At 48.0% G+C, this 18201-nt stretch overlaps 1 protein-coding gene across 4 annotated transcripts in view; it reads left to right on the forward strand.

Annotated features, from left to right (window-relative positions):
- SIK3 (SIK family kinase 3) overlaps nt 1–18201 on the forward strand; it is a 2024801-nt gene that overhangs the window by 694554 nt on the left and 1312046 nt on the right. For all 4 annotated transcript variants that reach the window (XM_069614493.1, XM_069614491.1, XM_069614492.1 and 1 more), the window contains one exon: nt 15303–15464. In XM_069614493.1, coding sequence (XP_069470594.1) covers nt 15303–15464 — 162 coding nt within the window. The remainder of the gene's footprint in view (nt 1–15302; nt 15465–18201) is intronic.

An 18201-nucleotide genomic window follows, 5' to 3' on the forward strand; every position in this document is an offset into this window, starting at 1 on the left:
TAATACTTTTACAAACACATGCTTTACAATACAGTGCTTAGTGGAGTACAAATGTACAATTTGACACCCTTGCCCATTCGCGCTAACATTCCAAACACAAAATTCCCAGCATAGAAAACCAGGCACAAATGAACTTGCTTGGTTCAGTGCATGGGCACAGTTTTTTGTGGACTAATTAGATTCTACTCTTTGCACATTAACAAATGATGTATTATTAATATTCCAATAAATGTGGACATGGACTCTACCATGGGGCTATACTTATAGATAGATATTGTTGACACAATGTGTTTCGGCATTTTAAGAGCCCTTGGTAGTGAGCTCTCTTGTCTTGGCCTTCATCAGGAGAGTCACCTATTCACATTGTCTAAAAGTATGTTCCTATGTGATGGCTTCTACAAGTTGATAAATAAATGTCTGTTACAAAATGTGACGTGTATACGGAAGCATTATTTTCAGAGGCCTCACATTAGCCCTTCATCACCTTTACATATGTATTTTTCACTCTAGTATGGATACTTCATACCCTTTAGTTTCAGTTTCTTTAAATGTCTGTTGTTTGCTCAATCCCTAATGAGATTCTCTTATGTCTGCTTCATACCGAAGCTCTGGACATTAAGAGGGTCTGCAAGTAAGAGTTTTTTCTTAATAATTGCCTATTAGTTGTAGGTGTACTCTTAAGGGATGGAGCACTTACCCCAGCAAACTGATATAATAGTGCTCAGGCGTTCGTTCACATGTCAATTAATGGCTCTTCTGCCATATTAAGTGTTGTTCTGCAAGAATGGATATGGAGTTATCCCTAAGGGAAACCCGTTTGGGCATGTCAATGTGCCCTTGTGCCTCTTTACAAATAGTAATTGTATACCTTGTGGAACATGCATATTGTTAAATGAATAGTGTCTATTTTTGCCCTCGTGCCCTTATCCTCCAAGCACTGTATTATAAATCATGTGTTTGTAAAGTATTAGGATGTCTGTATGTATGAAGTTAACTTGTTCAAGCATATAGTTTAGAAAAACATTTTTATTTAACCTGTGAAAAAAGGGAATTTGTTGAAATAGAAGATGAGGAGAATTTAAGTGATTAACAGTATTAAACTGATGGTTCCTGGCCAATTGTTTGTGAACCTAGACAGCCCCTTCATCCCCCCTAAACACACACACACACACATCCCCACCATAGGACAGGGACTTTCTAGAACTGTCTGCATATATGGGACCACTAAATACCAGAAGTGGATCTGGCAGCTGTGGAACTGCAAATGCTGTAGAACGTGCTTTGGAACAGTTGGCTCAAGGCAATGCGAGGCCATGCAGAGCCGGTCCTGAGGGAAGTCTCGCCTCTGGGCCTGGAGCCACTGAATCCGGTGAGCTAGAGAGCAATGAGTCCTCTGCTAGTACTACGCAGAAGCACAGAGTCCTATAGCAGCGAGCAGAGAAATCCTGCCGCTGGTTTTCAGGAGAGGATGGCCAGGAGCTGGGGCGAACACCAGCATCACTGAGTTGAAGCCACCTCACTGTATTAGGACCTGCTACGGGTAAGGTATTCAGGTTGCTTGCAGCAGAGGGAGTCACAGAGAACATACTGGGAGAACGGAAGAAGGCAGGAAGAATCTAGATCCCTACAAGGACCAACACACTCTAGAGAGGGAGATGGACATAAACACTAAGAGTGGCTACGTGAGTCCTGTAGACCAGAGTCTTGGAATCGGCCAAAAGGCTCAAAGCCACACACCAAAACCAAGAGAAATTTATATTAGGAGCTGATACACATACCCATATGTAGCAAGAGAGAAACTAGAAAGAAGAGAATCAGTGGAGTCAGGAGGGCCTTTTAAGGCAAGTAAAGAATCATCCCAAAGGGAAACAAGAATCGGGCAAGGCCGGAATAGTATATGGAGAGACATACATACTAGGTGGTGGATATAATAGGAGGGGATACCCGTAATCAAGCTAGAAACTGGGTACAAGAAAAGAAAGGGACCAAGAGGGCCATATAATGCAAGTAAAGAATCCTCCCATGGGGAAATCAGAATCAAGCCAAACTGAAATCTTGTGGGAAAAGACCGACAACGTTGCTGCAGAAAGATTAAAGAAATATTCCTTCACCTACGACCACTGAGAGTTGACTTTGTCTGGCACTTGAGAATTTTGTGTTATACCCGAGGAAAAACCTTTTCTTTATTTGGAACTTTGGCAAGCCGGAAAAGAACTGATAAGTCAGGAGACATGCCACTTTTTGACTCCTAGTGGACACTAAAATCAGGAGAGATTCCCAGAAACACTGGGAGATGGCAGCGTAAAGAACATGGAGGGCAACATAATTTGCCTGTTTTCCCTTTTGAGTTGTTTTTCTAAGAGGCAGGTCCAGTTTAGAGGTTAAGATGTGGACAGAGGACCAGCTTTATTATTTGGACTATTCTCGGTATTGCCCAGAAAATAGACAGACAGTAAACCAAGAGAAACAATATACCTACCATTATGACAACCGATACATTAAACAATACTACAATGATTATGAGACATAGAACCCACTAACCAGAACCTCAGATTTCTGCCTACTTCACACAAAAACCCACACAACCACCTCTCACAGCAAACCGCACCGACTTCACCACACTGCAGCAACAATCAACACATATATCGCAACAGCATGGGAGGACTCGCTTTGATCCTAAATGCACACTCAAGCTCAGTGCACGGTGAAAACCGAACTGAAGCTGCCAACAGTACACCACCTCTCACTTTCCTACGCCCTCTTCACCCACTAACCCACCCCCCACCTTTTTGTTTACAGATCCGCCTGAGCGCTTGGAGACCAACTCCATTGGTGACGGTGCCCTATATAAATACCATTAACATTGATGAGCACCCTTCGTTTAGTAGGTTGCTAGTGAGTCTTGAGGAGGACACAAACTCACTGAGAGCATGATAACCAGTGTTTTATTAAAATAGGACAAAGCCCATCTTTCCCTAACACTATGGGTGTTCTCTAAGGTGCTTGTCAGTCAGTTATGAAATGTCCAAAAGGAGTAAGTCTGGTGTCCAAAACTATCCTTACTGCCCCCTACCATTATGAAAAACTAACTCGAGTAAGGAGAATGACTCTTCGTCTGAGGGTACTTCTAATACTAGTCTTTAGTACCAACAGTCTTTCTTGAATACTTGGACCAGAATTCTTCACTTCCTTGGTTGGGTTCTTGGGCTCTCAGTATTACATTAACAAATAGTCTCCTGACTTCTTGGATTAAGCTCTTTAGTTTCTTAATTGGGTTATTGGGTTTTCTCCTCTTCGCAGATCCTTTCTCAGTGATCTCTTATTATTTGTCCTTTCTTCGTTGTAGCTCTCTGAGCTTTGTAGTACTTTACTTGCAGTGTGATTCAATTTCTTATTTTCAGTAGGTTATGTGCCATCTCTGGTTTTCTGTTGAACACTATATTTCTACAGCATGGGGTCTGGCAGGGATTCACATGCTCATGAATATTCCCCGTCGTCAGGCTGGGAATCCTCGCTAAAGAAAAATTCAGTTTGTTTCGTTTCTGAACTGTCTTTCTACTAATAACCAATCACTGGTCTCTGGGTCATACTTCCCCCAGCCAATGACTGCCCGCTACCTAAGCCCCTCCTCTGGCAGCCATCTTCAGATTTTTACCGCACGTTCAAGTGATGGGAGTCCTCGTGCTGTAGCGCTCGAGCTTTTACTGCGTATTGCGTTTTTTTGAAGAGTTTACTCTTATTTTTTCGGTCAGTTCGAGCCTCAAGCTCATCCGATTAGTCTTCCGATCAACAGGGAACCGTTGCAGAATTGTCTATGCCCCTCAAGGGCAGATTTTCATCGAATTACACTTCTTGGAGGATTCCGGAAGACCTTTTGAGGCCTACCCCGATTCGGACATGGCCCCGGACAAAGGAGATTCGACGCCTACTGGATCCAAACTGTTCAGGAACTGCCCAGGATGTGGACTGAAGAACGTCTTTGAGGACAAGCACTCCCGGTGCCTCTACTGCCTACACACCGACAAGTCGCACATGGAGGAGGACTGTGTATTCTGCAAAAACATGTCTGTCCAGACCATGAAGGACTGTTGTAAATGACTGGCTGACTCGCTGGAGGCGAAGAGCCCAGCAGCAGGTGAGAAGAGGAGGTACGAGCAGTCTTCCAAGACCTTTGAGGGCCCCCCAGCGACAGGGGCCCAACAAAAGGCAAAGCACTGCGAGTCCACGGGCACCTGGAGCGCCGTTGTTCAGGCTCCTCAGCTGCCAGGCAGGGCGCAATGTCACCGACACCATCATTCACAAGCCAAAGCACTGGCTCGGGGAAAAGGAAGACTGAGAACCCGGGTAAACTTCGGGAGAAGCCCGGGTCGATCCCGATGGAGAAAACCAAGCGGGGGCAAGGCTGTGTCCCTCTCCCTAAGGTGACAACCTCAGACGCCCCCAAGGTCGTGAAGGCCCCGATTCACCTGGTGAAGGCCTTGATTGAAGGAGTCATGGTGGCTCTGGCGAAGCCTGTGGAGGCTACCCCAGTGGAGACAACTTCCGGGCCTAGAGTTTCCCTGCCAACCGGAGGGAAATCATCTTTCCAGCCTATCGAGAAGACCCCCCGAACCCCTGTGAAACCCCGGGATGAGAAAGAGGAGGGGGGACGGTAGCCATAAAGGACACAGATGCCACCTCCCGAGGATGAGCTGGCTGGTGTCAAAGCTATCCTGGACAAGAAGTTCGAGGCCTACGGGAGGGATCCTGACGAGGCAGAGGTGGGGAGCAACGGTGGAGCCGACGAGGAGCCGCAGGCCATGAAGGAAATGGGGGATCCTGCGGCCCAGCCGTTGCTCCCGTCGTAACTGATGCCTACGCCACAGGACAAAATTCAGGAGCAATCTAGTCCTGCGGCCCAGCCGTTGCTCCCATCGTAACTGATGCCTACGCCACAGGACAAAATTCAGGAGCAATCTTGATGGCTTTGCAGACCCTGTGTACGGATATAAGGACAAGGTTGCCCTTACCCTCAGCGGAAGATCCAGCGGCGCCTGGACCATAGGGGCGCCCACCGAGCAAGCCGAGGCGAACCCAGCCTCCCCCTCCCTTCCATCCTTCACCTCCATCCCCTCCACGAGGGATGAGACGGGAACGGAGACGGCGACCCAGGCCTCCCCTCCCGACGAAATTGGCTCCTTTCACGCCATGATCGCCAGGGCATCCGAGCTTTTCCAACTATGCCCTGAAGAGCAGAAGGAAGGTTTCCTCTACCAACGACGAGAGACCAAAAGGAAGACCGTCCTCTCAGTTCCGTTACTGGACGACATCTGGGACGAAGGCCTGTCCCTGCTGAAGAACCCGTCCACGGCCCCTGTGAAGAGGGACCGGTACGAGAATAAGTACCGGGTCCCAGACTCATGTCCTATGTGCCTCAGGGCACAGCCGTCCCGGATCCGGTTGTCTCCGCGGCGGCCAAGAAGAAATCGGCAGGGGCGACGGCATCAACTGCTACTTCCCCACCTGACAGTGAGGAGAAGAAGCTGGACACCATGGGACGACTGGTCATCTCGTCGGCAGCGACGACTATCAAGGCAGCCAATGCCCTCGCGATCGTGCCACGCTACGACGGGGTGCTGTGGTTCAAGATCGCTCCCCTCCTAGACTTCCTCCCAGACAAGAGGGAGGAGGCCCTTGAAATCCTGCAGGAAGGTGAGGTGCCTTCGGACCACGCCATCACGGTGGCCACGGACATCGCCCAGACTGGCTTTCGCCAGATGGGCAACGGTGTGTGCCTTCGCCGCGCGGTTGGCTCAGGGCCACCGATTTACATCAGGACGTGCAGACCAGGGTGGGTACTGGACATGCCCTTCGAGGGGAACAAACTGTTCGGCAAGGCAGTGGACGAGTCGCTGCAGGCCATCAAGGCGGACACCGAGACAGCCTGGGCCTTGGGTTCTCTCAATCACCTACGGCCGCCCTTTCGGACCTCCGGAGGCAAGTCTCAAGGTGCCTCCAAAGGATTCAGCGGCAGTTCCTCGTACCGCCAGGCGGCCCGCTCCTCATCGCAAGAAGCCTACAGAGGCTACAACAAGACTGGAGGACATAGTAGTCGCCAAGGAGGCCAAGGTGGCAAGGCCTTGCAAAACAAGATTGAACCAGCCGTGACGTCGAGCCTCCACCCGAGCACCCCGGTGGGAGGCCAGCTGGCGAATTTCTTCAGCGTGTGGGACTCAATCTCCACCGACCGTTAGGTACTAAATGCCCTGGCCCACGGGCACACTCGTTCCAAAGAAAGTGTCCCCGTGTACCACCTGTGACCAGGAAGGAAAAGCATGTGCCACAGCTGCTTCTGGAGGTACGAGCAATGCTAAAAAAGGGCACGATAGAACTCGTCCCGAAGAGGCTCTGGGACTCTGGAGTGTACTTGCGGTACTTCCTCGTCCGAAAGACCACCGGTGGTTGGCGGCCCATCCTAGACCTTTGCCGCCTCAACAAATACATAAAGTCCCAGAAGTTCCAGATGGTCACCCTTCAGCACGTGTTGGGACAACTGGAGGAGGGTGACTTCCTGTCGTTGCTGGACTTGGCGGGGGGGATGCCCACTTCCACATCCCCATACACAAGGGGCATCGAAAGTTCCTCCGATTTGAAGGGAAGGGCCTTGAACTGGTAGTCCCCAAGGGTGGGACTACCAGTTCAAGGCCCTTCCCTTCGTGTTGAAGTTGGAGCCAAGGGTCTTCACCAAGTGCCTGGCACTGGTGGCGGCGTGGTTGCGCCTGAAGGGGACCTACGTATACCCCTACCTGGACGATTGGCTGATCTGAGCAAAGTCAAGAGAACTTGCTGTCGATCACACAACCAAGACCGTCCACCTGCTCTCAGATCTGGGATTCTTGATCAACTTCGCAAAGTCCCACTTGGTACCGTTGCAGGACGCCCTGTTCCTAGGAGCCAGACTCGACACGGTGGCACGGTTGGCTTCACAATCGGAGGAGAGGACGAAGGCCATCCTGGGAAAGGTACAACGGCTGTTGACCATGGAGGTGGCCAAGGTGAGGGCCATCAAATCCCCACTCGGCATGATGTCCTCTTGCATCTACCTCGTGCGTCTGTGTAGGTTGCGGATGCGGCCAATGCAGGAGTTCCTCAGCGCCTGTTGGATGCAAGCGTCGGGCAGCTTTGAAGACAATCTCTCCCTCAATGAGACTTTCCATCAAACAATCCGGTGGTGGGGCACCCGCGCGCATCTCGCGGCGGGCATGGACTTCCAGATCCCAGCGCACCAGGAAACAGCGACGACGGACGCCTCCCTGGAGGGATGGTGAGCGCACACCGGAGATCTCCACGCAAAAGGCCTTTGGCTCCCGGAGACGAGGTCCATGCACATCAACGTCCTGGAGCTCCTGGCCGTGTTCTGGGCCCCAAGGTCTTTTCTTCCGTCCCTCAAGGGCAAAGTGGTAAGGGTCTTCACCGACAACACCACCGCAATGTTCTACATCCGGAAGCAGGGGGGCACCAGATCCCCAGCCCTATCGAAGGAAGCGCAGGAACTGTGGCACTGGGCCATTGCCCAGATGATGTTGCTGGTACCCTTCCATCTGGCAGGAATAAAGAACGCCATTGCCGATTCACTCAGCAGGGAGCTGCACTCTTGCCATGAGTGGGAGCTTTGGCAGGACCAAGTTGTTTTCCTATTCCGATGATGGGGCAATCCCCAGATCAATCTATTTGCGACGGCGACGAACACCAAGTGCTGGAGGTTCGCCAGCAGGTTTCCCGCAGCCGGGGAGCATGGGCGATGCATTCTCATTCCCCTGGGACGGCCTGTTCCTGTATGCATTCCTGCCGTTGCTACTGCAACTCAGTCAACTCAGACGGTCCCGGTGCAGGATGATCCTCATCGCACCGGCGTGGCCAAGGCAGATTGGGTTCCCGGACCTTCTGGACATGTCAGCGTCTCCCATAACCCCTCCCCCCCAGTCAAACTGCCGACGGACGCGGATCTTCTTGCCAGGGAAGGAGGCACCATCCTACAGCACGACCCAGGATCACTGAACTGCAGGCCTGGCTCCTGCAGCACTAAGTTTCAGAGGGTACAATATCCCAGCGGACTGCAAGGAAGTGCTTGCAAAGGCCAGGCTGTCCTCGACCCTCAAGTGCTATGGACACAAATGGAAGAGGTTCTCTGTCTGGTGCCGTGGAAGATGATTAACCCTCTGCGGATCACGGCCCCTCAAGTGCTACCGTACTTGCTGTTGCTGGCCAAGGCGGGGCTGGCTCATGCCTCCATCAAAATCCATCTGGCGGCGATCTCCCGCTACACCAGAACTCGGTCGTCACTGTGGTCTGATCACCTGGTGAAGGAGTTCATGACAGGACTGTTCTGCTTGTTCCCGCCAGTGAAGGCTCCGGCCCCGGCATGGTAGATCAACGTGGTGCTGACCAGGCTCATGGGTCCGCCATTTGAGCCGCTGCATTCGGCATCGTTGAAGTTCCTATCGTGGAAGACAGTGTTTCTTGTGGCCATCACCTCCGCACGACGAGTGGGAGAGATCCAGGCCCTCTCCTGCAAACCTCCTTATCTGACATTCCACGAGACGAGGGTCGTGCGGAAGACGCACCCCTCCTTCATGCCCAAGGTGCCGTCTGACTTCCATCTCAACGAGCCCTTGGTGTTACCTGTTTTCTTCCCATCGCCTTAGTCGCTGGCTGAGCGGACTTTGCAGTCGCTGGGTGTGGCTAGAGCGCTGAAGTTCTACGTGGACGGCACAAAGAGTTTTCGGGAGACATCACAGCTGTTTGTGAACTTTGGCCCTGTGAACCAATTGAAGGCCCTCTCGAAGGCTTCCATTTCCAGATGGCTCTCCGGCTGCATCATGCACTCTCACCGGTTGGCAAACCGACCGTTGCCCGGCCGTCCGAGAGCCCAATCGACCAGAGCGATCGCTGCTACTACGGCGTTCCTGTCAAGTGTGCCCCTGCTGGACATCTGCAGGGCTGCTACGTGGAGGTCGACACACACCTTCACGAGATTCTACTGCGTCGACAGGGACTCCAGGGAGGAGTCCAGAGTCAGCCAGGCAGTGCTGCGCAACCTGTTCGCTTGAAGGTGAGCCTGGTGAGGTAAGAAATGCTTAATGTTGAGCCTTGCCACCTCCCGTGGTTGTGCATGTGTGTGCTATGTAATCTTGTATTCATGAGCATGTGAATCAATGCCAGACCCCATGCTGGAGAAGGAACAAGTTACTTACCTGTAACTGTTGTTCTCCAGCATGGGTCTTGCATGGATTCACATGCGAACCCTCCCTCCAACCCCTCTGCGGCACTTCTCTTGGTACTACTGCCCCTTTACGTGTTACCAAATCTGCAGATGGATGCCAGAGGGGAGGGGCTTGGGTAGAGGGCAGTTATTGGCTGCGGGCAGTATGACCCAGAGACCAGTGATTAGTTATTAGTAGAAAGACAGTTCAGAAATGAAACTGAAACTAATTTTTTCGTTACCGAGGATTCCCAGCCTGACAGGGAATATTCATGAGCATGTGAATCCATGCCAGACCCATGCTGGAGAATAAGTTACGGGTAAGTAACTTGTTCCTTACTTTGTATAATGTGCCAAATTACTTCTCCCTTTTCCCAGGGCATTTTTTATCTTATTTTCTCTTCTGTCATTCACTTGTTCAACAGTTTCATTTTTTAGAATCACAATTGTTGATTCTCCTTTGGTTCAATTTTAACTGTTTCAGATTTGTTACTGGGACAAGTTAACTATGCATTATAATTATCTCCCTTGGTCCTCCCGGGCTTCCATTCTCCCAGTTACCTCCACTTTGACAGTAGAACGACTTTGGGAGTCTTCTCCCATGGAGACCCTTTCTTTGTTCACGGCTCAAAAGCGCCACCCTCTCCCTGGCGTCTCTCTCGTTGCGCTTTTCTGTGTCTCCGCTGTGTTGTCTCGCCCTTGTGCATGACCGGACACCCCACAGGCGTCTCGGGTTGGTAGTATCGGCAAAGTTGTTTGGACATTTGGTCCACCTTGGTCTCCCTCTCCAGGTCTCACCACCAATTCTTCTTGGGCTCCTGCCCTTAAGTTTCCCCCTTTCTTCAGGGTGTCCCAGTTGTTTATTTTGTGACTGGGCAACCAGCAGCCTTCTCTGGCCGGCACTATCGTCAACGTCCTTTGAGACTGCAGTCCACCATGGATTTCTTTTTGAGGTCTGGATACCACCTTCTATTGGGCTCCTGCCCTGCCACTCTTGTCCGGTTTTGTGGAAGCCGTAACTCTGGCATACCGCTGTGTGGTGCTGGGTGAGTTTGAAACTTGTGTGCTTCCTTATTTTCTTCACCGACAGGACAAATGCTGAGTGGGTCCTTCACTGCCTTGTGTCTGTGGTTCTTTCTTTTGTCTCGTTCTCTCGTCTCTCTGTATGCAGCTTTATCCACACGCTCGTCTGTGGATCGGACCTTCTGATTTTAAAGCGATCTGATCTGTTTCCATGAGAGTACCATATATTTTGAGTTTCTTCATCCCAGCCCTAATAACTCACAGGATGTGTTGTATCAAAAGATTTCGTGTAGTCCAAAATATGTGCGGCCTGCAGGAGTCCTCACGGGAAAGGTGAGTCCTTGTCCCCAAAGAGGTATTCTCTCCCAGTGATGTCTCACTTGCCTCTACCTCTAGGGAAGGTATTGCGGCATGGGCTCACCTCCCTAGCCTCATAAGTAGGGGGCACTGCCTTGGGGTGAAGGTACGAATTCCCTTGATTCGTCACAGGCGCTTCTCTATTAGCAACAGGGTCAGTCAGTGTGTTTTACTTTAATTTAAATAAAAACACCTGTAGTAAAGCATGTCTTCTGGTCCGAGTCCTTCTTCTGGTACGCCACATTGCGTATTAAAAGGTAAGACTGGGGTGTTCACAATATCTATTCTTGGTCTTATTGTGCCTTCTACTCGTCTCACCCTCTGGCATGGCTCTGAATATAGCTCGAAAAAGAACAGGGTATGCAAATAGCTGAGCATGCAGCGGCTGCTCATGTGCGAACATGCTCCAATCTCCTGTATACATAACCGTAATCCCTAGGAGTATGATGCAGCCGTGGCTTTAAAGAGTACCTTATCCAAAGCTGTTGGGCGCCAAGACCTTCATTTCCGGATATAGAAAGCCCTGTAGTACATGTACCAACCTCCATAAATCTTCTCCTGTCATGTGTATCGTACAATGCTTAAGAAACAAAGGATTTAAACTCTTGTGTTTAATTTCACATGGCATATAGGAATCTGAAGTAGTGGAGCGTTATACATTTTTTGTTTTTGCTTAGCATCGGGAGAAGTGCTGACGGTGTAGGTTTTGTTGTTGAATAATGATCAGTTGTTGAGCAGTGAGTTGTGTTGACCGGCATGGTTCTAACTGTGTACTGTAATTTATTTTTACATTTTTATATGTATATACTCGTAGCCAAATTGACTTTGTATATATAGGAAAGTAAAACATAAAAATGATAAAAGCACTATATACATAATTTCATCATAATAGAAAACCTTTATTGATAACTAGTCTAAAATCATAATACACTTCTGATAAAAATTAATCATGTGTGTTAACCAATTAAGATCATTGCCATCCATTACTAATTTCCATAAACGATGCCCATCCTCATCATTCAGCCCGTGGTTGTAACATTTCATATATTTATGTCTAAAGGCATTCAGGCTGACACAGTGCTCAGATGTTTCAATTTCCATTTCTCAACATAGCCTGCATAGACTATCTGCTCGTGCTAGACCTCGTTTAGGGCTTTCTTCTCCAGTGCTCTGATAACATTGGACTTAAATAACAAATATTGTCTAGCTATATTGCTACTTGGATAGGCTTGTATATAGTGCAGCTCCTGCGTTCGACCCATCCAATACTGAGTAAAGGGGCCACTATTTATATTAGAAGCCAGGCGTACCATGTCTACTTGTATTCAAATTTTTTATGTCTAACCCATTTCATCTGTGCCAACAATATGTTGCCATTTGCCTTGGCTACAAATCCCACCATCCATGTGGTATGTTTTAGTGTCCTGTAACTGTGTACTGTAATACAGCCCTGAAAAATCTTCCACCTAACAAAAATGCCTTGCATACTATGGATCACTCTGGCTTTGATGCCACTTTAAGGCATAGTAGGGAGTGGAGGCTAAGAAAACTATCATATTTTTAAGGCAAGTTAAAGCGGTATTTAGCCAAACCCAGCATTTGAACGACATTTTTTTGCAAGTGCAATGGCCAATTAGAGACACTTCACTGCTCGTTACAGAATAGTACTTCACACAGGATTTGACATCATTTCTCTCGTACCGTTTTTAAAAAAAGGGCCATCAGCCATCAAGAACGATTTACACTGACCAGTCCTCAAATGGTCAGAAATGGCATTAGGAAAGGGACTATCAATAATTGACCTGAAGAGGTATTAGTAATAACAGCCATCAGCAGGCTTAGCAATAACGATCATTATTTTCTATAATCAGCAGCAGATTCGCAGTGAGGACAGGCTGTGATTAAAAAAAAAAAAAAGTTTTATGCAGCACTATGTATGAGGATCATCAGATTATCCTTAGTGTTGTATAAGCATGATCGCCACGAATTGCACATCAGGCACCTTCAATTGCATTTCTCATGGATTTGAACCATCTTGCACAATCTACACAGTGCCCTCGCACACATAGCCTATATTTTCACTCAAACGCTTTTCCCCATCCAACACTCCAATATGCTGGTCTACTTGTTAACAAACCGCCTGCGCACACGCATATTGTACCTACTCCCATACAGGCAGATCCTCACTCTCAATCCACCCCGTCACCCCTCCACAAGCACAGAAACCTCTCCTAGCCACACACCCTCCTTTCCGGACGCTGATTCATCACAAAGCCACTAATGACGGGCACCCCAACCCATTCCACTGTCCACATTGACACGTTGCTGCCCTACATCATTACTTCATCCGGCCTATGACCACTGCTCCTTCACTCTGCCCCACTGACAAAGGAGTAGAGGAAACCAGATTGGATCAGACTCGAAAGAGAAGTGGATGGGAAAGGAATCATTTAAAGAGGCATAGTACATACATTGCCAACATTGAAACCAGAAGATCGGAGTTACACTCTTGGTTTAATAATTAAACAAAAAAAACCACTAAGAGGAGCACCGTTTAGTGACTTAACTGGGACCGTTTAGTGATTTAACTGCAGATTTTTCAACCAAGAAGGTATGATTTAAAATCCAGGCTTCACACTTGAGCAAAACTGGGTGATTTGGCCACATACGTTTTTGCTCATTGTGTCCAACTTTACTTATTTGCCAAATGTCGTAGTGCTGACAAATAAACTGAAATCCAGTATACTATGTCAGGAGGGTTGACTGGGATAAGAAATAAAACTAAGTTCTCTGACTTCCAACTTACCCTTTATTTGAGCAGTCCCAGATCGGATGGCAAAATGTTAAAAAATAATAAAGGAAAAGTGGTAACCACACTTGGGCTTCACTTGGGCTTCAGGGTTACATCACCCAAAGTGTTCTGAAACATGGGCCAGATGGGAGTTCCGTCCATTCCTTTAGTTCCTGTTCCAAGGCCGGTTGGTTGTACTTCGGTCAGGATTCTCACACCATTAGTCTTCCCTAATCCTGGGCATTATTAAGGGTTTCCTGTACCCTCTGTTCTTCCTTTGCCAGGTTCTCGGGGTTAAGAGGCATCCTGCACCCAAGGTGGTTCTTGAATTCTTTCAGGGTTTCGTTGGCAGGTGGTAGAGGGGCGTCTTCAAACATCAACTGGGAAAAGATTTCTACGTGCTTAAGGTGCCTGGCCTAACCTTCTTTATTTCTGTGACCCCTGTTGACTTTGTTTTCCTTACCAGTCTTCACCTCATGCTTCTACTCTGTTCAATTTCTTCACCTGGTCCCAAACCAGCTGCTGCTAGAGAAAACCACCCTGACTGTCTGGGTTTGCAGTGTATATATATATATATATAAATATTAAGGGGATCCCTCCCCTTGGTGCTGGGCTCTGGGCAAGGGGCTGCAGCGGTAGTCTCGAATTTTTAGATGTATGTTATTGGCTGACTCGAAATGACCAACATGGGCTGCTTATGGGGCCCAAAAGAGCGAAATAAGCCTTTAAAAGACTCGTCCACCCTCTTGGATGGTAAAGCACAAATGTTTATATCCTCTGGCAAGCTGTGAAGATTCTGGTATGATGTTCCAACATTTGGCGATTCTTTCAGGATTGGCAACTGTAACCACTTTGATTTTCGTATGCTCTCTGACACTGATCATCGTGCTTGCAGTCCATAAGCCCTTCGAGTTGTTAATGTTCAGGAAGAGAACATGACCTTTCTCTGCATGATTTTACTGAAAAGGTTGTTCTATGAAATGAAACCGTCCTGATGCTCTGGTGGGAGTTTGTTTGATGATCTGCTAACGGGCTCTTTTGTGAAAGTCCTATTCCTGTAAAGAGGCTATTCGAATGGAGCTTTGCTGCTTCGGAAAAAAATTTCTCTCTCCACCAGAGGACGCTCCCCTCAAGGCTGTGGCGTCTATGTCCCTCGGCCACACCTGTCGACCACCGACGTCATCCGCTGTATAAATGCCTTGAGCGCGCCCGTTGGCTTCAGTTCAGTTTTTCCGTTGGCTTCACTTCAGATCGTTACAAACGGCGCTTCAGTTTTTCGTGAAGAAATATGTCATCTTCATCCAACTTTTCCACACTGAAGACAGGATTTAAGAAATGTCTAAAATGTTGAAAATGTATAAATGCTTTTTTGCTTTATTGCTTTTGTTGCTACTTGTTCAGTGGACAGATATTGGGACCAAGTACAATTGCACTGCTTATTTCCCTGTCTTGAGCCATTCTCAGAGCCTTGTGTTTTTACCCAGCCTTAAGGTTGGAAAACGGACCACTAAGATTGGATTGAATGCTATATCTGTTGTAGAGTGCTTTTAGGTTTGAAGTAAAAAGACTGGTTCCCTGGACGATAGAGGCCTCTACAATGATTTTTATAGTAGATAATATTATTTAGGAATGAGCTTCTAAGTCTGTGAATCTCCTGCAACCTTATTTTGTATTTTTGGGCCCTTTTTCTAGGAGGCTGTTGCCTTGCTGGCAGGTTTTGGATTTTGCAGCTGCTCACATTGAAGTCCCCATTGCCCATAAATGTTCAAAACCTCTTTCGCAAACTAGGAATGTGAAGTTTGAAGCCCTGTCTGAGGGCACATTTTGGTGGGCGGCTGTTCTTTGAAGTTATTAGAGACCTGTATTTTGATACTCTTTGCTTCTCCCTAGATCACCTGGTGGCGCATGGACGCATGGCTGAGAAGGAAGCACGCAGGAAGTTTAAGCAGATTGTTGCTGCTGTACACTTCTGTCACTGTCGGAACATCGTGCACCGCGACCTTAAGGCTGAGAACCTGCTTCTGGATGCCAACCTCAACATTAAGATAGCAGGTACGGTTGATTAATGTGTGGTGGTCATGAATGGGTTTGGTGGGTTTTCCCAGTGGTGGTATTGGGTTGTGGAGCAACAGTGGCCGGCTTTACCTGTGGGGGCTTCATTTGTGAGGTTCTCATGGGTTCTGACAGAAATTGAACGAAACTAGATTCAACAGTGAGGTGAATTGGTATATGTGGTACACATTCCAAGTTACTAGTTAGGCATAAAAAGCCATGCATCTCTTAAATCCCTACATACACATCACTCCCTTTTCTACTCGCCAAGAGTGAATTATCACCAGCGAGTGGCAAGTACACATTTTGGGGCCTACTGTGGCTGTCTGGAGTAATACATCTGGCCAGCTTTTCTAACCTCTAACAGCCACTGCATGGGTTTGTCCATGCTCTGGTCTTTTTCATTGTAGGTATTCACAGATTGGTTCTGACAGACACACCCAGCAGAATACTTTGGTTCTCGCTCAGTGTGGATGGTTGCTGTTTGGGGGTCACACGTGTTCCAAGCCAAAAGCAAACATGGCTACCCATGTTTGATCCATGCGCCTGCTGATGCTGACCAAGCATTGTAATGTGTGTCCATGCGTTTAGGAAGATCTTGTCTGTCTTCTTTCCATGTCCAGAGCATGCCGTTCAACATTTCAAAACAGTTAAGTGGGGGGATTTAGAACCAGGATATTGGAGTTTTTTCTCACCGTTGACTTGCATTAGAGGAAATTACATTTTAGTCGGCATACATTTGGAAAATATCAACCTTTATGGCTGGAAATCGTACGTCTCCTGCGAAAATTGAGCGAGTTGATCTGTCTTGTTCTTAGTATAATTAGGATGTCTTGAATGGTTCGAAATTTGCACTATCGATGTGTAGTCGACTGAAACTTTTCAGTGTAGCCTTGAAAAGTATACTTTGCCCAGTGCTGTATCCACAAGTACAAGAAATGCCTGCCGTCCGCCCATCCCTGAAATATGTGTGCGGGGCCAGTGCATCACTCAGAACTACCATAGGAAGGGACCACAGGCCTGAACCGAAGCCTTTCACCTCTAGCACCCCAGGGGAAGGAAGTTAGGAACAAAGGCGGAGGACGGAGAAAAGAATGTGTCAGCAGAAAAAGCTTCTAGGGGTCAGAGGAATCAATGTGTTCTGTAAATAGACCACATTACAGGATAGGGTGTGTGATGAAGGCCCCATGCACTGCAAGAGGAACGAGTGCTTATAGAGAAATGAGCAGGAAGATTAAGCAAGCGCCTGTGCCTCGTTGCTAATCATTTCACAGTATTTTTAACTTTCTAATATAAGCTTGGCCGTGACGGCTTTGAAGTGGGTGGGAAAGGCCAGCACTCCATTGAATGATTTCTTTGGCTTGAGGGCAGGATTTACCAGCAGGTCTGCAGAGGGTGGGAATCATTGGATGACACACTGGGGCAGCTGACTGAGTCTTGCACGGTGCAACTCTCTGAGGCCTGTGCTTTTGGAAGCCCTGTGACCCATGGGATTCTCAATTAATCTGTTGCAGCCACTGTTCCAGGTAGAGGGCTCCTTTTCTACTCGCAGTTGGTGGTGCTGTGCTGGAAGCCGGTCTAGAAGACAAGGTTTCGACTGTGGGCGAGCCTCACCTGTGTAGTGACGTAATTTCCACAGATGACTCCATCCTGGCATAAAGTTGCACCTGTTGCTGGATTTGTGTATGTGTACCTATTGTACGAGACCAGAGATCAACATTCTGTAGCAGACGCCATAGTTTCACAGGATAGGGCAGTGTGTGCAGGCACTTCAGGTCGTCTGTACAGGCGCCCGATAGTGGCGTCAGAGGATGCCCAAAGCCCTAGCGCTAATAATGTCCGTCAGTCTTGTGTGTTGGCCTTTGTGTTGACTGGAAGGACAACATGAATCCTAACATAAGATAGGCTGGAGGAAGATGAGAAATACTCAACAAAGCCCCAATGAAACCCATCATAACTGGGTTATGAAAAGGAGCAAACCATTTCTTTCATAGTGGGGGACTTATTAGGTACAGCTCTGCGCCTAAAGGAAGACCATCCTGTGCACATGGCAGAGATATCCTCTTGGGGACATGAAACTATGGACACACCTCACATCCATGCCATAGTATCACCTTTGCTTCCTAAAGACTATGAAATTCATTTGCCATTTTTGTTTCTTTCCACTGGGTTCACGAGAGGATCACTTCCACCTGGCCTGTTAACGGGCTATGGCATACTATGAGAAGTCAGGGACCTGAACTGATGCATGTTTTGCTGTGGTTATATTTGCAAATATCCTGAATAGTTGTAATCTATTTCCTTCCCTTTCCCTCTTCTGAAGAGATCAAGGTATGATAACAAATACCCTTAGGCGGGGCTCAGGGTTATTCTGAGTGTTTTACCCTTGAAATTGACACTGTACCCGCCCAAGGGCACACAGGCCATAGTTTGGAATGAACCAGGTTCCTGTGGATCCCCTGGTGAGCCAAAGGCGGCCTACCCCAAGAGATCCATGTCTTTTACAAAACTTTTTTTTATCCTCAAAAAACGAATCGCAAAAGAGAGGGGGGGTGGTGAAGTGCATATAAGGGGTAGGGGTGCTCGGGAATACATACAAAATAATACGGGAAGGAGGGTTTGGGGGGAAACCCCCCAGAAAGAAAAGAGAAATAAAATGAGATGAGTCCCCCCAAAATGTTTCGGAAAAAAACATTGAAAAAAACCTCCATTGATGAAAGAACTTCGAACCATTTTG

Source organism: Ambystoma mexicanum, chromosome 9, assembly GCF_040938575.1.
Source record: "Ambystoma mexicanum isolate Mex_15411 chromosome 9, UKY_AmexF1_1, whole genome shotgun sequence".
In the NCBI taxonomy this organism is placed as follows: domain Eukaryota; kingdom Metazoa; phylum Chordata; class Amphibia; order Caudata; family Ambystomatidae; genus Ambystoma; species Ambystoma mexicanum.